Source organism: Panulirus ornatus, chromosome 45 (assembly GCF_036320965.1).
Source record: "Panulirus ornatus isolate Po-2019 chromosome 45, ASM3632096v1, whole genome shotgun sequence".
Classification (NCBI taxonomy): domain Eukaryota; kingdom Metazoa; phylum Arthropoda; class Malacostraca; order Decapoda; family Palinuridae; genus Panulirus; species Panulirus ornatus.
Window position 1 is genome coordinate 7,609,466 of NC_092268.1, and position 22,500 is coordinate 7,631,965.

Below are 22,500 nucleotides of genomic sequence, written 5' to 3' on the forward strand. Positions count from 1 at the left end.
ACAAAGGGCCATTACAATATGGACATAATGTCCCTCATCTTCTTATCTATTTACCCAGAGTCAAATATGGAGTCGTATACACATGCCAGTTACAAAATGCATGACTGTGTCTTCACTACAAAATGCATCATTTTATCTTCACTACAAAATGCATCATTTTATCTTAACTACAAAACACACGACTGCATCTTCACTACACAATGCAAGAATTTATCTTCACTACAAAATACATAATTGTATCTTCACTACAAAATACATAATTGTATCTTCACTACAAAATACACAATTTTATCTTCACTACAAAACGCACAATTGCATCTTCACTACAAAATGCATAAATGTATCTTCACTCCAACCCTGGATAACCAGGGTTGGAACTCCGTTATTCATTTATCATTTATCATCCCTCATTTATCCTTTTTTGGCAGCCATAACAACCTTTAAGATATTAACCTAAAACTTAATCCCTAAACAACCCATTCTTTCTTTAAGGTTTTACAACAAGTGTTCAGTTATAACAACTCTTGTACATGATAAACAACGGTAACAAATAATGATAAAAGCATATAGATTAATTCTTAAGTAATCTACTTTACTTGAGATATATATATATATATATATATATATATATATATATATATATATATATATATATATATATATATATATATATATATATATTTTTTTTTTTTTTTTTTTTTTTTTTTATAACTTGTCGCTGTCTCCCGCGTTTGCGAGGTAGCGCAAGGAAACAGACGAAAGAAATGGCCCAACCCCCCCCATACACATGTACATACACACGTCCACACACGCAAATATACATACCTACACAGCCTTCCATGGTTTACCCCAGACGCTTCACATGCCTTGATTCAATCCACTGACAGCACGTCAACCCCTGTATACCACATCGCTCCAATTCACTCTATTCCTTGCCCTCCTTTCACCCTCCTGCATGTTCAGGCCCCGATCACACAAAATCCTTTTCACTCCATCTTTCCACCTCCAATTTGGTCTCCCTCTTCTCCTCGTTCCCTCCACCTCCGACACATATATCCTCTTGGTCAATCTTTCCTCACTCATTCTCTCCATGTGCCCAAACCATTTCAAAACACCCTCTTCTGCTCTCTCAACCACGCTCTTTTATTTCCACACATCTCTCTTACCCTACGTTGCTTACTCGATCAAACCACCTCACACCACACATTGTCCTCAAACATCTCATTTCCAGCACATCCATCCTCCTGCGCACAACTCTATCCATAGAGGGATTATTACGAATAAATGACCATAAAGAATAGATAAATGCTTGCATTATCCACCATTTAATTACCAGAAAGAGACTTAGATGGAAATGATAAATAATAAATGATAATTGTGGATTTGTTTACGTGAGGGAGTTGCCAAAGGTCACTTTCATACGAAATTCTTGATCACGTCATCGCTGTGCTACAGACTCTCCCACCCCAGAGGCCGAAGACGATTGGCCGACACGCTTTGACGTCATAGGTCGCGCACCCAGTAAGGAGGGGGCTCACTCCCCTCTTGCTACACGTGGACCAATCACGTCTCTCCCCCCAGGACACCCCCATGGCACCTCCCCCACCACCCCTTTTCATGACGTCACTTCAGCAGAAGGGAGCCATGTCGCTGGTCTAAAAGGGAAAGTCTTTTCGCTGGTTTACCTAAGGGCACCGTAAGGGCTTGGCAGATAAGGAGACAAAGGGCTTGGCTAAGGGGATAATGTCTTATCTGAACCTCCAAGTAGATAAGACGCCATAGGAAAAGACCCCCCCTCATCCCCCCCCTAAGTCTACCTTATCCATATGGACTGAGATCGTAAACCACAGTGCTAGATTAAGGGCCAGGTTTACACCCATGCCTGGTTTACAGGTGGGATTTCAGGGAATGTAAACCATCTGGTATACTTGGTGAAATGCCAGGTAAACTATGACGCATCTGATGTTTACGATGACGCAGATATATAGAGATTTACAAACCCCTTGAACACGGCGGTATACGACCCTTGAACACGACGGTATACGACCCTTGAACACGACGGTATACGACCCTTGAACACGACGGTATACGACCCTTGAACACGACGGTATACGACTTGAACACGACGGTATACGACCCTTGAACACGACGGTATACGACCCTTGAACACGACGGTATACGACCTTGAACACGACGGTATACGACCCTTGAACACGACGGTATACGACCCTTGAACACGACGGTATACGACCCTTGAACACGACGGTATACGACCCTTGAACACGACGGTATACGACCCTTGAACACGACGGTATACGACCCTTGAACACGACGGTATACGACCCTTGAACACGACGGTATACGACCCTTGAACACGACGGTATACGACCCTTGAACACGACGGTATACGACCCTTGAACACGACGGTATACGACCCTTGAACACGACGGTATACGACCCTTGAACACGACGGTATACGACCCTTGAACACGACGGTATACGACCCTTGAACACGACGGTATACGACCCTTGAACACGACGGTATACGACCCTTGAACACGACGGTATACGACCCTTGAACACGACGGTATACGACCCTTGAACACGACGGTATACGACCCTTGAACACGACGGTATACGACCCTTGAACACGACGGTATACGACCCTTGAACACGACGGTATACGACCCTTGAACACGACGGTATACGACCCTTGAACACGACGGTATACGACCCTTGAACACGACGGTATACGACCCTTGAACACGACGGTATACGACCCTTGAACACGACGGTATACGACCCTTGAACACGACGGTATACGACCCTTGAACACGACGGTATACGACCCTTGAACACGACGGTATACGACCCTTGAACACGACGGTATACGACCCTTGAACACAAGACACGCCTGCGAAGGGCTTCCCCACCAATCAGGGAGCGAGCGTCTGTCGCGCAAGCTGCTCTCTCTCTCTCTCTCTCTCTCTCTCTCTCTCCTCTCTCCTCTCTCTCTCTCCATCTCTCTCTCCCTTCTCTCTCTCTCTCTCTCTCTCTCTCCTCACCCAGCACACACCACACACACACACACACACACACACATACTTTATAATCACTTATACGCACTTTACAATGACTTATACGCACTTTACAATCACATATACGCACTTTACAATCACATGTACGCACTTTACAGTCACATATACGCACTTTACAGTCACATATACGCACTTTACAATCACTTATAGGCACTTTACAATCCTTATACGCACTTTACAATCACATATACGCACTTTACAATCACATGTACGCACTTTACAGTCACATATACGCACTTTACAGTCACATATACGCACTTTACAATCACTTATAGGCACTTTACAATCCTTATACGCACTTTACAATCACATATACGCACTTTCCAATCCTTATGCGCACTTTACAATCACATATACGCACTTTCCAATCCTCATGCGCACTTTACAATCACATATACGCACTTTACAATCACATATACGCACTTTACAATCACATATACGCACTTTACAATCACATATACGCACTTTACAATAAGCCTCGGTCATAAGGACTTGACCTCGTTGTCTTTTCCTGGCGCTACCTTGCTGAAGCAGGACGTGGCGATGCTGTTTCCTGTGGGCCGGGGTAGTGACAGAATTGGATGAAGGCAAGCATGAATATGTACACGTGTATGTATGTATATATGTCTCCGTATATGTATGTACATGTGCGTATGTGGGCGTTTATGTATACATACGTGTATATGAGTGGATGGGCCATTCTTCGTCTGTTTCTTGGCGCTACCTCACTGACGCGGGAAACGGCAAGCAAGTATGATAATGCAGAATGATATTTCAAGTTGATTTTTAAGTCACTATTAGTGGTATAGAAAGGGTAATGTCTATATCTATATTCTATCATTTATCTCTAAGTTCTATGCAGAACCTAAGTATAGAAATCATAGATATAGGTTCAGAAAATATAATTTGTGGAATATAGTCATCATACAATGCTCAGATTGCATTTAAAAACCTCTTTCTTCGTCTTACATACATGGATTTGACAATCTGCATACAAAAAAACATTTAGAAGAGTTATCCATAAAATGTATGTTTTCTATGATAAAAAATATATTGAAGAAAACGTTAAGGGATAACATTAATAATTGTAATAAATTGACGGATTTCAAACATTTTTATCACAAATGGGAAAAATCACCTAAATCCATTTAACTAAGATAATGTATGATATTCATATATGACGAACTATGTATATGATACCTTTATATGTATGTATACTCATGTATGATGCTAGAAACATGTGTTCTTATGTGTGTGTTGCGTGGTATTGTATTGTATAGGCTCCACGAGATGTGAGTCAGCCAACCTATTATGAACCTTATGTCATGTTGTTGGAGGGTTTGATGTCCTGTTGTTGGAGGGAGAGAGAGAGAGAGAGAGAGAGAGAGAGAGAGAGAGAGAGAGAGAGAGAGAGAGAGAGAGGACCCACTTACCCACAGACCCTCTCCCTCCCCAGGGAGGTTCGCCCTGTGGTCTTATACGGACCAGTGGTCTATAATGAGACACCCAGGGGGTCTGTGCTGTATGTATATATATATGGTCTTCGCCGTGTACACCATCAGACCTGGTCTTCTCCAACATTTAGTGCAACATTCACCAACACTTATCCTCACTTTCACCAACACAGAGTCACTTTCACCAACATGAACCCCTTACCAACATGAACCCCTCACCCACATGAACCCCTCACCCACATGAACCCCTCACCCACATGAACCCCTCACCCACATGAACCCCTCACCAACATGAACCCCTCACCAACATGAACCCCTCACCCACATGAACCCCTCACCCACATGAACCCCTCCCACATGAACCCCTCACCCACATGAACCCCTCACCAACATGAACCCCTCACCCACATGAACCCCTCACCAACATGAACCCCTCACCCACATGAACCCCTCACCAACATGAACCCCTCACCCACATGAACCCCTCACCAAAATGAACCCCTCACCAACATGAACCCCTCACCCACATGAACCCCTCACCCACATGAACCCCTCACCAACATGAACCCCTCACCAACATGAACCCCTCACCCACATGAACCCCTCACCAACATGAACCCCTCACCAACATGAACCCCTCACCAACATGAACCCCTCACCAACATGAACCCCTCACCAACATGAACCCCTCACCAACATGAACCCCTCACCAACATGAACCCCTCACCAACATGAACCCCTCACCAACATGAACCCCTCACCAACATGAACCCCTCACCAACATGAACCCCTCACCAACATGAACCCCTCACCAACATGAACCCCTCACCAACATGAACCCCTCACCAACATGAACCCCTCACCAACATGAACCCCTCACAATCACCACAAACCCCTCACCCACATGAACCCCTCACCAACATGAACCCCTCACCATCACCAACATGAACCCCTCACCATCACCAACATGAACCCCTCACCAACATGAACCCCTCACCAACATGAACCCCTCACCAACATGAACCCCTCACCAATCATATTACACCAATGCGAACATTAGACTCACTCCATATCTACCATTAATGCTGACGAAAATGAGCCACATCACTGCATGTACATGAACCCCTGAGATAATTATGCTTTGAACAACATAACGGGGCTCTGGTCTACGGTCTACTGGGCACTGATACCTGGGTCACTGGGTCTACTGCACCTGGGTGCAACTGGTCTACTGATGACCGGTGTCTACTGGTCTACTCACATGACCTGGTGTCTACGGGTCTACTGCATGACCTGGGGTTCTACTGGGTCTACTGCATGACCATGGTGTCTACTGGGTCTACTGCATGACCGGGTGTCACTGGGTCACTGCATGACCGGTGTCTCGGTCTACTGCATGACCTGGGTTCTACGGGTCTATGCATGACTGGGTGCTACTGGTCACTGATACTGGGTACTGGGGTCTACTGCATGACCTGGGGTGTCTACTGGGTCTACTGCATGACCTGGGTGTCTACTGGGGTCTACTGCATGACCTGGGGTGTCTACTGGGGTCTACTGCATGACCTGGGGTGTCTACTGGGGGTCTACTGCATGACCTGGGGGGGTCTACTGCATGACCTGGGGTGTCTACTGGGGGTCTACTGCATGACCTGGGGGTCTACTGGGGTCTATGCATGACCTGGGGTGTCTACTGGGGGTCTACTGCATGACCTGGGGTGTCTACTGGGGTCTACTGCATGACCTGGGTGTCTACTGGGGTCTACTGCATGACCTGGGGTGTCTACTGGGGGTCTACTGCATGACCTGGGGTGTCTACTGGTCACTGCTACTGGGGGGTCTACTGCATGACCTGGGGTGTCTACTGGGGTCTACTGCATGACCTGGGGGGTCTACTGGGGGTCTACTGCATGACTGGGGTCGCTGACTGGGGGGTCTACTGGGGGTCTACTGCATGACCTGGGGTGTCTACTGGGGTCTACTGCATGACCTGGGGTGTCTACTGGGGGTCTACTGCATGACCTGGGGTGTCTACTGGGGGTCTACTGCATGACCTGGGGTGTCTACTGGGTCTACTGCATGACCTGGGGTGTCTACTGGGGATCTACTGCATGACCTGGGGTGTCTACTGAGGGTCTACTGCATGACCTGGGGTGTCTACTGGGGTCTACTGCATGACCTGGGGTGTCTACTGGGGTCTACTGCATGACCTGGGGTGTCTACTGGGGTCTACTGCATGACCTGGGGTGTCTACTGGGTCTACTGCATGACCTGGGGTGTCTACTGAGGGTCTACTGCATGACCTGGGGGGTCTATTTTCCCTCCAAACATCATAGTCTTTCGTCTATCTAACAAGCAGTTGGCCCTAACAACCCAATGACTCGACCCTCTTAACTACCTAATGTGTATCATCCCAGCCCTGCCATTGGCTAAGAGAGAGAGGAATCCCCATTTCTGATTGGTCCAGAGGTACAACGCAATGGCACGCTATTGGCTGCGTTCCTCGCCACTTGCCCAGCGGGGGTCGAACCCCGGCTATATAAACACTGTTGCTCGGGGGGCCGTTTTCTGTTGCCAACAGTGCCTCTTGGCCCTTCCCACCTCCCGTTACGACCACCTCTTCCATCCAACGGAAAGGTAACTCTATATTGATCTCTATATATCACCTTTCTATGGCTATGTTATATGGGGCTTTCTATAGGGGGTGATGGGGGGGGGAGGGGATGGGGTGTTTATAGTGTTGTGTGTGGATATAGAAATGGTGGTTCTGGTATATGGGTGAGACACAGAGCGAGGGAATGGGTGGTGAGACACAGAGATCTATGGCATCTCCCCCTTTCCCAGTGGTTTGGTATATGGGAACCAGACCTGGATGGGTGAGACACAGAATGCATCTCCCCTTCCGTGTTGGTATAGGGGTGGACACAGACCATGGGATTGGGTGGTGAGACACAGAGATCTATGGCATCTCCCCCTTTCCCAGTGGTTTGGTATATGGGTGAGACACAGCCCATGGGAATGGGAGGTGAGACACAGAGATCTATGGCATCTCCCCCTTTCCCAGTGGTTCTGGTATATGGGTGAGACACAGAGCGAGGGGAATGGGAGGTGAGACACAGACATCAATCGCATCTTCCCCTCCCCCTTTTCCCCCTAGATGTTCATCACACCTTCCTCCAAGTTGGTGGTGGGGGAACTGCTGCTGTTGAAGACCGTGTTGGAGATGGTGGTCTCCAACACTCTGGCCCTACAGCTGACCTACACCTTGAGGAAGAAGGGCTCCTTCTATGCTCAGGGCGACGTCTTGTTCTCCAGCAAGGTAAACACTTGAACCTTCACCTTGATCTCAGGGCTCAAGGGTCACCCTTGCCTAGTTAAGGGCTGTCCCTTCCTGCTATGTATAGGTCAAGGGTGACCCTTACACAGGTAAGGGCTCTCCCTACCTACTGTGTATAGGTCAAGGGTGACCCTTACATAGGTAAGGGCTCTCCCTACCTACTGTGTATAGGTCAAGGGTGACCCTTACATAGGTAAGGGCTCGCCCTACCTACTGTGTATAGGTCAAGGGTTAGCAAGGTACAGCAAAACTCAAAATACAGAATTACTACAGTAACTACAATGTAACACCCTAGCGATACTAACATACCCCTAGCGTACTGTACAATGTAACAAACTAGCGATACGTACAATGTAACACCTAGCGAACAGTACATGTAATACCTACGATACTGTACAATGTAACACCCTAGCCATACTGTACAATGTAACACCCTAGCGATACTGTACAATGTAACACCCTAGCGATACTGTACAATGTAACACCCTAGCGATACTGTACAATGTAACACCCTAGCGATACTGTACAATGTAACACCCTAGCGATACTGTACAATGTAACACCCTAGTGATGATGTACAATGTAACACCCTAGCGATACTGTACAATGTAACACCCTAGCGATACTGTACAATGTATGACCTATGTATACCACACACCAGCCATGTAATACATATGTGTACACCACTGTACAGGTCCGGAGTGAGGTGGAGTGTGGTACAATGTGTACTCCGTCCGGGTGCGTGGGCTACCACATACTGCACAATAGTACATACCTGGAGTGTACAACCTTCACCACGGTGTACAACTACACAGAGCACCTGGACTACCGATATTACTGCAGTGGTTAGTACATCTCCTTGTACATTCTAGTACATCCTAGTACTTAATACATCCCCTGTACATTCTAGTACATCCTAGTACTTAGTACATCCCTTGTACATTCTAGTACATCCTAGTACTTAGTACATCCCTTGTACATTCTAGTACATCCTAGTACTTAGTACATCCCTTGTACATTCTAGTACATCCTAGTACTTTGACCCCTCTCCTTGTACATCTCCCCCAGTGACCTCCCAGTGACCTTTACAGCCCCATCCCCTCCATCACTCCCACATGACCTCTGACGAGGCTAATTTGACCTTGACCTGACCTTGACCTTATCTCCCCCCACAGATTGCCGGTACAAGAACGAGTCTTGTACAGTGGATGAACAATGTGCCCAGCTGACCTTATATTCCGTATGTGACCCCATCACCAGCGTGTGTACATGTAGCCCCTTCACGTCGGATGATGGGCCACTGTGTACACTAAGTGAGGCTTAGGGGGGACCAGTAGGAATGAACCAGTGGGAAGGGGACCAGTGGGAATGAACCAGTGGGAAGGGACCAATGGGAATGGACCAGTGGGAAGGGACCAGTGGGAATGGACCAGTGGGAAGGGACCAGTGGGAAGGGACCAGTAGGAAGGGACCAGTGGGAAGGGACCAGTAGGAAGGGACCAGTGGGAAGGGACCAGTGGGAAGGGACCAGTGGGAAGGGACCAGTGGGAATGGACCAGTGGGAAGGGACCAGTAGGAAGGGACCAGTAGGAATGAACCAGTGGGAAGGGACCAGTGGAAGGGACCAGGGAAGGGACCAGTAGGAAGAACCAGTGGGAAGGGACCAGGGAATGGACCAGTGGGAAGGGACCAGTAGGAAGGGACCAGTAGGAAGGGACCAGTAGGAAGGGACCAGTGGGAAGGGACCAGTGGGAAGGGACCAGTAGGAAGGGACCAGTAGGAATGAACCAGTGGGAAGGGACCAGTAGGAATGAACCAGTGGGAAGGGACCAGTAGGAAGGGACCAGTGGGAAGGGACCAGTAGGAAGGGACCAGTAGGAAGGGACCAGTAGGAAGGGACCAGTGGGAAGGGACCAGTGGAAGGGACCAGTAGGAAGGGACCAGTTGGAAGGGACCAGTGGAAGGGACCAGTAGGAAGGGACCAGTGGGAAGGGACCAGTAGGAAGGGACCAGTAGGAAGGGACCAGTAGGAAGGGACCAGTGGGAAGGGACCAGTAGGAAGGGACCAGTGGGAAGGGACCAGTAGGAAGGGACCAGTGGAAGGGACAGTAGGAAGGGACCAGTGGAAGGACCAGTAGGAAGGGACCAGTGGGAAGGGACCAGTAGGAAGGGACCAGTAGGAAGGGACCAGTGGGAAGGGACCAGTGGAAGGGACCAGTGGGAAGGGACCAGTAGGAAGGACAGTGGAAGGACCAGTGGAAGGGACCAGTGGGAAGGGACCAGTAGGAAGGGACCAGTAGGAAGGGACCAGTAGGAAGGGACCAGTGGAAGGACATAGAGGACCAGTAGGAAGGGACCAGTAGGAAGGGACCAGTAGGAAGGGACCAGTAGGAAGGGACCAGTAGGAAGGGACCAGTGGGAAGGGACCAGTAGGAAGGGACCAGTGGGAAGGGACCAGTGGGAAGGGACCAGTAGGAAGGGACCAGTAGGAAGGGACCAGTAGGAAGGGACCAGTGGAAGGGACCAGTAGGAAGGGACCAGTAGGAATGAACCAGTGGGAAGGGACCAGTAGGAAGGACCAGTGGGAAGGGACCAGGAAGGACAGTAGGAGGGACAGTAGGAACGGGAGACCAGTAGGAAGGGACCAGTAGGAAGGGACCAGTGGGAAGGGACCAGTAGGAAGGGACCAGTGGAAGGGACCAGTAGGAAGGGACCAGTGGGAAGGGACCAGTAGGAAGGGACCAGTAGGAAGGGACCAGTGGGAAGGGACCAGTAGGAAGGGACCAGTAGGAAGGGACCAGTAGGAAGGGACCAGTGGGAAGGGACCAGTGGGAATGGACCAGTAGGAAGGGACCAGTGGGAAGGGACCAGTAGGAAGGGACCAGTAGGAAGGGACCAGTAGGAAGGGACTAGTAGGAAGGGACCAGTAGGAAGGGACCAGTGGGAATGGACCAGTAGGAAGGGACCAGTAGGAAGGGACCAGTAGGAAGGGACCAGTGGGAAGGGACCAGTGGAAGGGACAGTAGGAAGGACCAGTGGGAAGGGACCAGTAGGAAGGCCGTGAAGGCCAGTAGGAAGGGACCAGTGGAAGGGACCAGTAGGAAGGGACCAGTGGGAAGGGACCAGTAGGAAGGGACCAGTGGGAAGGGACCAGTGGAAGGGACCAGTGGGAAGGGACCAGTAGGAAGGGACCAGTAGGAAGGGACCAGTAGGAAGGGACCAGTAGGAAGGGACCAGTGAAGGACCAGTGGAAGGGCCAGTGGGAAGGGACCAGTAGGAAGGGACCAGTAGGAAGGGACCAGTAGGAAGGGACCAGTGGGAATGGACCAGTAGGAAGGGACCAGTGGAAGGGACCAGTAGGAAGGGACCAGTGGGAAGGGACCAGTAGGAAGGGACCAGTGGGAAGGGACCAGTAGGAAGGGACCAGTAGGAAGGGACCAGTAGGGAAGGGACCAGTAGGAAGGGACCAGTGGAAGGGACCAGTAGGGAAGGGACCAGTGGACAGGGACCAGTGGGAAGGGACCAGTGGAAGGGACCAGTGGGAAGGGACCAGTAGGAAGGGACCATAGAAGTGGACCTATCACATCACTCATCACACACTAGTCACTCACTCGAAGCACCATTAGTCATCACTCACTCAACCACTAGCCACACACTAGCACCAGTCACACCACAGCTACTAGACTCACTCAGAACTTAGTCATATACACTCACTCACTCACCTAGCACTCACTAACACTTAGTCACTCACTCACTCACTACACACACTTAGTCACTCACTCACACCCCACTTAGTCACTCACTCACCACACATTAGTCACCTCACACTACTACATGTCACTCACTCACTCACTCACTCACTCACATTTCACTCACTACACACTTAGTCACTCACTCACTCACTCACTAACACTTAGTCACTATCACTCACTCACTCACTACACACTCACTCACTCAACACTTAGTCACTCACCACTCATCAACTAGTCACTCACTCACTTCACTCACTCACACACTTAGTCACTCACTCACACACTTAGTCACTCACTCACTCACTCACTCACACACTTAGTCACTCACTCACTCACTCACTCACTCACTCACTCACACACTTAGTCACTCACTCACACACTTAGTCACTCACTCACTACTCACTCAACACTTAGTCACTCACTCACTTCACTCACTCACTCACTCACACACTTAGTCACTCACTCACTCACTCACTCACTCACACACTTAGTCACTCACTCACACACTTAGTCACTCACTCACTCACTCACTCACACACTTAGTCACTCACTCACTCATCACTCACACACTTAGTCACTCACTCACACACTTAGTCACTCACTCACTCACCACTCACACACTTAGTCACTCACTCACACACTTAGTCACTCACTCACTCACTGACTCAGTGATTCAGTGAGTGAGTGAGTGAGTGAGTAAGTGAGTGAGAGGTCCGTTGTTCCACAGAGCCTGCCCGTTTGTTTGATCATTGTGGCACAGATGATCAGTGTGTAGCCAGTACAAACTACACCCACTGTGACACCTCGCTCCCTGACCCCGTGTGTCTCTGTGCCACAAACTACACTCTCCACCACACTGCTGACGCCTGTGTCTTTGGTCAGTCCCTCTCTCTGTACAAATGTATATATATAAACAATGTATATGATGTGTAATGTATATATACATAAATAATGTATATGATGTGTAATGTATATATATATAAATAATGTATATGATGTATGATGTATAAATAATGTATATGATGTATGATATATAATGTATATGATGTATGATATATAAATAATGTATATGATGTATGATGTATATAAACAATGTGTATAATGTGGAACAACTTCACTTTCTGTGCAACGTCACACACACACAGAATATATATATATATATATATATATATATATATATATAATATATATATATATATATATATATATATAATATATATTATAGAACTCAAGTATAGAACGCACGTAATTATAGAACCTAACCTAACCCCGTGTGGATGACCCCGTGACCTCCCTCCTCCTCCTCCTGAGGTCATTAACCCCGTGTGGATGACCCCGTGACCTCCCTCCTCCTCCTCCTGAGGTCATTAACCCCGTGTGGATGACCCCGTGACCTCCCTCCTCCTCCCCCTCCTCCTGAGGTCACTGACCCCGTGTGGATGACCTCCTCCCTCCCCACACAGACCACGTGGGGTTTGGCTTCGTATCCCACAACGGGCGCCTCATATACCACTGGCACCCCGTGTTGCCCGTGTCGTGGGATGGGGCGCGGCAGCTGTGCGCGCGCATCCACGCCTCCATGTTCATGCCGCGGGACGAAGTGGACTGGCAGTGGATGAGCAGCGAGATCCACTTGCCCTTCCTGGGTCTCCACTTCCCCATCAACGACCAGGACCAGGAGGGAACCCTCGTCTGGAACGACGGAACGTGTGAGTACGTTCCATTCCGTGTGGTCCCCCGTGTTCCGTTCCGTGTGGTCCCCCGTGTTCCGTTCCGTGTGGTCTGTTCCGTTCCGTGTGGTCCCCCATGTTCCGTTCCGTGTGGTCCCCCTGTGTTTGTCCGTTCCGTGTGGTCTGTTCCGTTCCGTGTGGTCTGTTCCGTTCCGTGTGGTCCCCCGTGTTCCGTTCCGTGTGGTCCCCGTGTTCCGTTCCGTGTGGTCTGTTCCGTTCCGTGTGGTCCCCCGTGTTCCGTTCCGTGTGGTCTGTTCCGTTCCGTGTGGTCCCCCATGTTCCGTTCCGTGTGGTCCCCCGTGTTCCGTTCCGTGTGGTCCCCCGTGTTCCGTTCCGTGTGGTCCCCGTGTTCCGTTCCGTGTGGTCCCCCGTGTTCCGTTCCGTGTGGTCCCCGTGTTCCGTTCCTTGTGGTCTGTTCCGTTCCGTGTGGTCCCCCGTGTTCCGTTGCGTGTGGTCCCCGTGTTCCGTTCCTTGTGGTCCCCATGTTCCATTCCGTGTGGTCCCCATGTTCCGTTGCGTGTGGTCCCTCGTGTTCCGTGTGGTCCCCTTGTCGTGTCCCCGTGTTTCCGTTCCGTGTGGTCCCCATGTTCCGTTGCGTGTGGTCCCCGTGTTCCGTTCCTTGTGGTCCCCGTGTTCCGTTCCGTGTGGTCCCCATGTTCCGTTCCGTGTGGTCCCCGTGTTCCGTTCCTTGTGGTCCCCGTGTTCCGTTCCGTGTGGTCCCCATGTTCCGTTCCGTGTGGTCCCCGTGTTCCGTTCCGTGTGGTCCCCATGTTCCGTTGCGTGTGGTCCCCATGTTCCGTTCCGTGTGGTCCCCGTGTTCCGTTGCGTGTGGTCCCCATGTTCCGTTCCTTGTGGTCCCCGTGTTCCGTTCCTTGTGGTCCCCGTGTTCCGTTCCTTGTGGTCCCCGTGTTCCGTTCCGTGTGGTCCCCATGTTCCGTTCCGTGTGGTCCCCGTGTTCCGTTCCGTGTGGTCCCCATGTTCCGTTCGTGTGGTCCCCATGTTCCGTTCCTTGTGGTCCCCGTGTTCCGTTCCGTGTGGTCCCCATGTTCCGTTCCTTGTGGTCCCCGTGTTCCGTTCCTTGTGGTCCCCGTGTTCCGTTCCGTTGTGGTCCCCATGTTCCGTTCCGTGTGGTCCCCCGTGTTCCGTTCCTTGTGGTCCCCTGTTCCGTTCCTTGTGGTCCCCGTGTTCCGTTCCTTGTGGTCCCCATGTTCCGTTCCGTGTGGTCCCCGTGTTCCGTTCCTTGTGGTCCCCATGTTCCGTTCCTTGTGGTCCCCGTGTTCCGTTCCTTGTGGTCCCCGTGTTCCGTTCCTTGTGGTCCCCGTGTTCCGTTCCGTGTGGTCCCCATGTTCCGTTCCGTGTGGTCCCCGTGTTCCGTTCCGTGTGGTCCCCATGTTCCGTTCGTGTGGTCCCCATGTTCCGTTCCTTGTGGTCCCCGTGTTCCGTTCCGTGTGGTCCCCATGTTCCGTTCCTTGTGGTCCCCGTGTTCCGTTCCTTGTGGTCCCCGTGTTCCGTTCCGTGTGGTCCCCATGTTCCGTTCCGTGTGGTCCCCCGTGTTCCGTTCCTTGTGGTCCCCGTGTTCCGTTCCTTGTGGTCCCCGTGTTCCGTTCCTTGTGGTCCCCATGTTCCGTTCCGTGTGGTCCCCGTGTTCCGTTCCTTGTGGTCCCCATGTTCCGTTCCTTGTGGTCCCCGTGTTCCGTTCCTTGTGGTCCCCGTGTTCCGTTCCTTGTGGTCCCCGTGTTCCGTTCCGTGTGGTCCCCATGTTCCGTTCCGTGTGGTCCCCGTGTTCCGTTCCGTGTGGTCCCCATGTTCCGTTGCGTGTGGTCCCCATGTTCCGTTCCTTGTGGTCCCCGTGTTCCGTTCCGTGTGGTCCCCATGTTCCGTTCCTTGTGGTCCCCGTGTTCCGTTCCTTGTGGTCCCCGTGTTCCGTTCCGTGTGGTCCCCATGTTCCGTTCCGTGTGGTCCCCCGTGTTCCGTTCCTTGTGGTCCCCGTGTTCCGTTCCTTGTGGTCCCCGTGTTCCGTTCCTTGTGGTCCCCATGTTCCGTTCCGTGTGGTCCCCCGTGTTCCGTTCCTTGTGGTCCCCATGTTCCGTTCCTTGTGGTCCCCGTGTTCCGTTCCTTGTGGTCCCCGTGTTCCGTTCCTTGTGGTCCCCATGTTCCGTTCCGTGTGGTCCCCATGTTCCGTTGCGTGTGGTCCCCGTGTTCCGTTCCTTGTGGTCCCCGTGTTCCGTTCCTTGTGGTCCCCATGTTCCGTTCCGTGTGGTCCCCATGTTCCGTTGCGTGTGGTCCCCCGTGTTCCGTTCCTTGTGGTCCCCGTGTTCCGTTCCTTGTGGTCCCCATGTTCCGTTCCGTGTGGTCCCCATGTTCCGTTGCGTGTGGTCCCCGTGTTCCGTTCCTTGTGGTCCCCGTGTTCCGTTCCTTGTGGTCCCCATGTTCCGTTCCGTGTGGTCCCCATGTTCCGTTGCGTGTGGTCCCCGTGTTCCGTTCCTTGTGGTCCCCATGTTCCGTTCCTAATTTCCCGTTCTGTTCCTTATGGTCCGTTCTTCCGTTTGACCCCAAGAGATGACCAATGGACTGCAAGGAACGTAAGAAAACGTTCCTTGGTTAAATATCAAAGGAAAACCTGATGTTTGTTTGTTTGTTGTTGTTGTTGTTGTTCTCGGGAGAGAGAGAGAGAGAGAGAGAGAGAGAGAGAGAGAGGTGTGTGCGTGTGTGTGTGTGTGTGTGTGTGGATGCATGAGTCTCATGGTGCTGCTATAGGAGAGAGGGGAGAGAGAGAGAGAGAGAGAGAGAGAGAGAGAGAGAGAGAGAGAGAGAGAGAGAGGTGTGTGCGTGTGTGTGTGTGTGTGTGTGGATGCATGAGTCTCATGGTGCTGCTATAGGAGAGAGGGAGAGAGAGAGAGAGAGAGAGAGAGAGAGAGAGATCTATTTTACTCTTGAGGTTGTTGTTGTTGTTGTTGTTGTTGTTGTTGTTGTTGTTTACCCCTTCCCTTCCCTTCCAGCGGCAGAGAACGTCCCGTTCCTACAGTGGGCACTGGGTTCTCCCAGCTGGACCAATAACATCTTATCCAACTGTGTCTGGATGTTACCAGCTGTGCCGCTCGTCTCGCCATCTACCCTCACCTTCAAGTCTTGCATCTTCCCAGAGCTCGTCTGTGTCATCTGTGAGGCCAACTAGGAACGCTGGGTGACACAGAAAACCATCCCCCCCCCCCCCGCTGGCTGGGTGACACAGAAGACCATCCCCCCCCCGCTGGCTGGGTGACACAGAAGACCATCCCCCCGCTGGCTGGGTGACACAGAAGACCATCCCCCCCCCCGCTGGCTGGGTGTCACAGAAGACCATCCCCCCCGCTGGCTGGGTGACACAGAAGGCCATCCCCCCGCTGGCTGTGTGACACAGAAGGCCATCCCCCCGCTGGCTGGGTGACACAGAAGACCATCCCCCGCTGGCTGGGTGACACAGAAGACCATCCCACGCTGGTTGGGTGACACAGAAGACCATCCCCCGCTGGCTGGGTGACACAGAAGACCATCCCCTGCTGGCTGGGTGCCACAGAAGGCCATCCCCCGCTGGCTGGGTGACACAGACCTCGAGATAAGTGGTGAGGTGGCGACGGGAATGGATGACGGCAGCAAGTATGAATATGGACTTGTGTACATATATATGTGGATATATCTGTGTATTCATATGTATGTATACGTATAGGTATGTATATGTGCTGTGTGTGGACGTGTATGTATATACATGTGTATGTGGGCGGGTTGGGCCATTCTTTCGTCTGTTTCCTTGCGCTACCTCGCTAACACGGGAGACAGCGAACAAGTATAATATATATATATATATATATATATATATTCCTATGAGTCCACGGGGAAAACGAAGCACGAAAAGTTCCCAAGTGCACTTTCGTGTAATAATCACATCATCATCCAATATATATATATATATATATATATATATATATATATATATATATATATATATATATATATATATATATATATATATATATATATAAAATTAACCCAATATTTACTTGAGCAGAGAAATATATTGACCCTGGAGCCACACGAACACCAAGAGGCCATTTAAAATGGCTTTGAGTAATTATATATCTTCACACAGAGCCACTGATGATAAACTTACACCTTGTTAAATATTAACGCCATTTATCTACGCCGGTAAATGGAGTTGGAACATGTCTTGAGGCGAAATTATACCTTTTAAATGAGGAGGTTTTCTCGCCTCTATTAGTCTCCAGTGGAACCCACCTGACACAGACACTTAATGGAGCGCAATATGCTGTGTGTGTGTGTGTGTGTGTGTGTGTGTGTGTGTGTGTGTGTGTGTGTGTGTATCTTTAGGAACATACATACGGAACACTGGAACATACGGAACACTGGAACATATGGGACACTGGAACATACGGAACACTGGAACATATGGGACACTGGAACATACGGGACACTGGAACATACGGAACACTGGAACATACGGGACACTGGAACATACGGAACACTGGAACATACGGGACACTGGAACATACGGAACACTGGAACATACGGGACACTGGAACATACGGAACACTGGAACATACGGAACACTGGAACATACGGAACACTGGAACATACGGAACACTGGAACATACGGAACACTGGAACATACATACGGAACACTGGAACGTACGGAACACTGGAACATTCCAGACAACCTCCTTGATAATATAACCAAATAATTACTTTATTTATGACTTGCGGTAATAAATTATTTATGACTTAGGGAGATAAATGATTGAGCCATAGACTATGCGCTTTGTTCAGCAGTGTGGCACTCAGGTACCTTGATATCCCTGCCTTGATTATAACACTAGGGTTGTAGAATTATCCAGGAAAATGGTTGTAGAATTATTTAAGAGATAAATAAAGATAATAATGGATTGTATAGGTTGTAGACCAGTCAGCCATTGGGGTAAGGGTGAATGTTGTAGCCTTGTGGAGACGCTGCTGTTGTAGTTTTGTAGGTTGTTGTAGCCTCCCAGGCTGATGATGTAGTTTACACATACACCTGTTGTAGTTTTGTTATCTCTGACGCATCTTAGCATGTTTAAATTGATCAAAATAACATTCATGGACATTTTAATTAAGTCTACCTTAAAAATTGTTCGTTAACAAAGAAAACTAAAATTTGTATTATTAAAGAAAACGTTATATTTAATGCTCAACTCATCTAAAATGTCATCTCAATCTTACACATTCATCAGGTGTTTCGGTAGGATTTAAGGAGAAAAAGGTCTATGGATCTACTTTTCTCTACCGTTTTATGCCTAAATTTAACATTTGATATTCTCTATATCTATATAGATAATAAGTTTACTCACATGAGCGTATAAAACGTAGATATAAGTGATAGAAATGAGAGAGAGAAAGAGAGAGAGAGATTTTTAGCTCCAAATACTCGTAGTTTTGTCGTAGAATCATATAATTCATGTTAGATCATGTGATGATGACTTGTTTACCATCTTTATTAACAATTTAATTGTTCAGCTTCGTGTTATGGCGTCTCGTTATCAAAGATCTGTTCAAAAAGGAGCTGAAAAATTTGAAAGAAAACATGGTCGCCTTTTAACTTCTCTCTCTCTCTTCCACTTAGTTTACTTGTCTAATAAAAAAAATTGGGGCAGTATCTATAGATAATGATACTGGAAAAAGATATACAATAAAGATATCTTTGATAATCTTTATTGATGTTATTAGACATTTTATATATATATATATATATATATATATATATATATATATATATATATATATATATATATATATATATATAATATATATAATATATATATATATAATATTGTTTAGAAAGCAATAGATATATTTTTTCCAGTCTATACACCATCTATCGTATATATATATATATATATATATATATATATATATATATATATATATATATATATATTTTTTTTTTTTTTTTTTTTTGCTTTGTCGCTGTCTCCCGCGTTTGCGAGGTAGCGCAAGGAAACAGACGAAAGAAATGGCCCAACGCACCCCCATACACATGTACATACATACGTCCACACACGCAAATATACATACCTACACAGCTTTCCATGGTTTACCCCAGACGCTTCACATGCCTGATTCAATCCATATATATATATATATATATATATATATATATATATATATACCTCGTCTATTTAGGGTTTCTAGATTACAGATACTGTATCTATCAGGTAACAAAGACAAAAGATAACTGAAGTATCTTTTTTTGTTAATAATAATCCCATTTATATTTATATAAAAAGACTTACTGTTAACTGAATGAGCTATACCCTATACCACGTAATATGTCTTATATCTTATGATATTCTTCGTATATGTTATATAACCCACCTTCTTCTGATGGGACGAGGGCCCCTTCTGACTCCTCTTAGCCCAGTGGGTCCCTAAGGGACCCCAGTGGGTCCCAAGGGGCCCCACTTTGAACCCACCTAACCCACCTTATGTGTCTAGCACACCTACCACACACACACACACACACACTCCCATACCACTAAAACCCTCAGGCTGGGTCAAATATGGCTTTTAAATCGAGAAACTCAATTTATTTCCATTAATTTCTGATTAATTAAGCCATTACCGGTGCTAGACTAATCAATTAACGACGCGAAATTAGCGAAATAATAATTGAAGGAGATTGAATCAAACGGCTGATGTTGGAGTTTCCAAAGGCTTCCGGTAGACAATATTCAACTCATTTCTCCTCAACATTTGGGTTTATATTGACCAATAAGATGGGTGAGAGTAGCCATATTGACCAATAAAGTAGGTAAAAGTAGTGAAGACATCGACCATGCGGAAGTAAACTGTCTCCTGAGCCACAGAGAAGCAAGGCTTGTATTACGTCATTTTGAGGTTGCTGGCAACTCCGGCTGAGCCGGTGGGTAAGCGACGCTCAGTGGCTGACGTCAGTGAGTGGCTAGACTCGGTGGTGTGAAGGTGTGTTTTCATCTCGTCTCTTACAGTGTGACTTTCGAAAATTCTTTCAATATTATTTTGATAATTTGATATCATCACTTGCAGATAATTACAGTTTAATCTTATGAATATTTAAAGCCTCAATTATCTACATTTAGCGAATCAGACGGTAGAATACACCTATTGAGACTCGTAACTAGCGAAGTGGTGATTAGCGTTGTTTACGTCTTCATTTCTGCCTCATTTAGTGATAATTCCTCGCTAAATATTAGACCATTCATTTATCAAGATGATAAACCACATTATCAAAACTTGTTTACTAAAAACCCCGGTATTTAAACGTACAACTAGGGTTGGGTAATTAAGCCAAACAACGCCAGTGGGTAATTAACGACGAATTATACTAATTATCCCCGGGCCATTAATTAGTCTGGGCGGTGTTTATCACGACTTTATCATTATCGGCAGTTATTTATTTCCCCCCTGTGAACACGTCAATGCCTTAACAAGCGTTGGATGTGTTTAATCACCTGTTCTCTGGTTGGGTCATTACCCTCGAGGGGGCAATTAAACGCTAAGTTAATTATCATAATGATGGTTAGGTTATAAAGTTATTGTTGTGGGTTGTAGAAGGGTTTTTTTCTTGTTTTTTTTTCCAAATTATGGGATGCGAGTTTGGAACTCTCCTTTGGACAGACCCAGTTCGAACCCAGACACTAAGTTGACGAATGTTGAATGCGCGGGGACCGTCTGTGTGGAGCCCCCCCCCCCCCTGCCTACAGCCCCCCCGTGGTTAACGCCTGTAAGTGTTTATTGTTCGCACATCAAGCGTCTTCGTCCCACACCCAAGTGTCAGGGTTCGATGCCCTGGCTTTTTTCCAGTCTCCACCACGTCCATTGGAAGTACAATGTTCATGTTTAAGGTAAGAATATACGACTAGGTAGTATGTGGTGGAGGGGGGGCGCTTGGCTGTGCATAATTAGCACTGGTTTTAAAATACTTTATGCATGGATGTGTGTAGAATGGTCCTGCTGTTCCAGGCGCTACCTCTCAAAAGGGGGCAAAGTAGCCGGGTTTGATGTACATAGTTGCGTGTGTGGTATACAAGAGATGGGATGAGGGGAATATTGCTGAATTGGAAAGAGAATAAGGACATGTTTTGGAAGGTGTGCAGTGTGAGGACATACGTGGGAGCATGAGTGAGGGAGAGCAGTCTTGTGAGAAGAGAGGAGGTAGTGAAAGCCTTGCGTAAGGCGAAGTGCGGTAAACCATCAGGAGTGAATGACTGTTACTGAATTGCCCGAGCATTGGAGTGGATTGGTTAAGTCAGGACTTTTAACTTTCCATATTTCAGCTCAAGGTAAGTGGTAACTGATGGAGGTGATGATATTCACAGAACATCAGATTGGACTGGGACAATGTGTGACTTCAGGAATGGACTATGTAGACTCCTTAGAGAGAGGAGTAATGTAGGTGCGAGTAAGAAGAGAGGAGGATGAGTGGTTCCTTCCAGATAAATGTGGGTTTGCATCAAGGATGTAAACATAATAGCTCATCATAGACCTAGCGTTCAAACTAGATCCCTATTTCCCCTCTGGCGTTCAAACTAGATCCCTATTTCCCCTCTGGCGTTCAAACTAGATCCCTATTTCCCCTCTGGCGTTCAAACTAGATCCCTATTTCCCCTCTGGCGTTCAAACTAGATCCCTATTTCCCCTCTGGCGTTCAAACTAGATCCCTATTTCCCCTCTGGCGTTCAAACTAGATCCCTATTTCCCCTCTGGCGTTCAAACTAGATCCCTATTTCCCCTCTGGCGTTCAAACTAGATCCCTATTTCCCCTCTGGCGTCAAACTAGATCCCTATTTCCCTCTGGCGTCAAACTAGATCCCTATTTCCCCTCTGGCGTTCAAACTAGATCCCTATTTCCCCTCTGGCGTTCAAACTAGATCCCTATTTCCCCTCTGGCGTTCAAACTAGATCCCTATTTCCCCTCTGGCGTTCAAACTAGATCCCTATTCCCCTCTGGCGTTCAACTAGATCCGTGTATTACTCCTCCTCTGGTAATTACTGCCTCCTTCGGTAATTATGCCTCCTCGTGGTAATTATGCTCCCGTGGTATTACGCCTCCTTCGTGGTAAT

The 22,500-nt window shown here is 48.1% G+C and overlaps 1 protein-coding gene across 1 annotated transcript in view; it reads left to right on the forward strand.

Moving 5' to 3' along the window:
* The first annotated feature begins 20,373 nt into the window (after positions 1-20,373).
* The window catches only part of LOC139762900 (uncharacterized), a 17,542-nt gene continuing 15,415 nt past the window's right edge, over positions 20,374-22,500 (forward strand). The window contains exon 1 of the mRNA XM_071688139.1: positions 20,374-21,281. Within this exon, the coding sequence (XP_071544240.1) occupies positions 21,267-21,281 (15 nt within the window). The 5' untranslated portion in view covers positions 20,374-21,266. The remainder of the gene's footprint in view (positions 21,282-22,500) is intronic.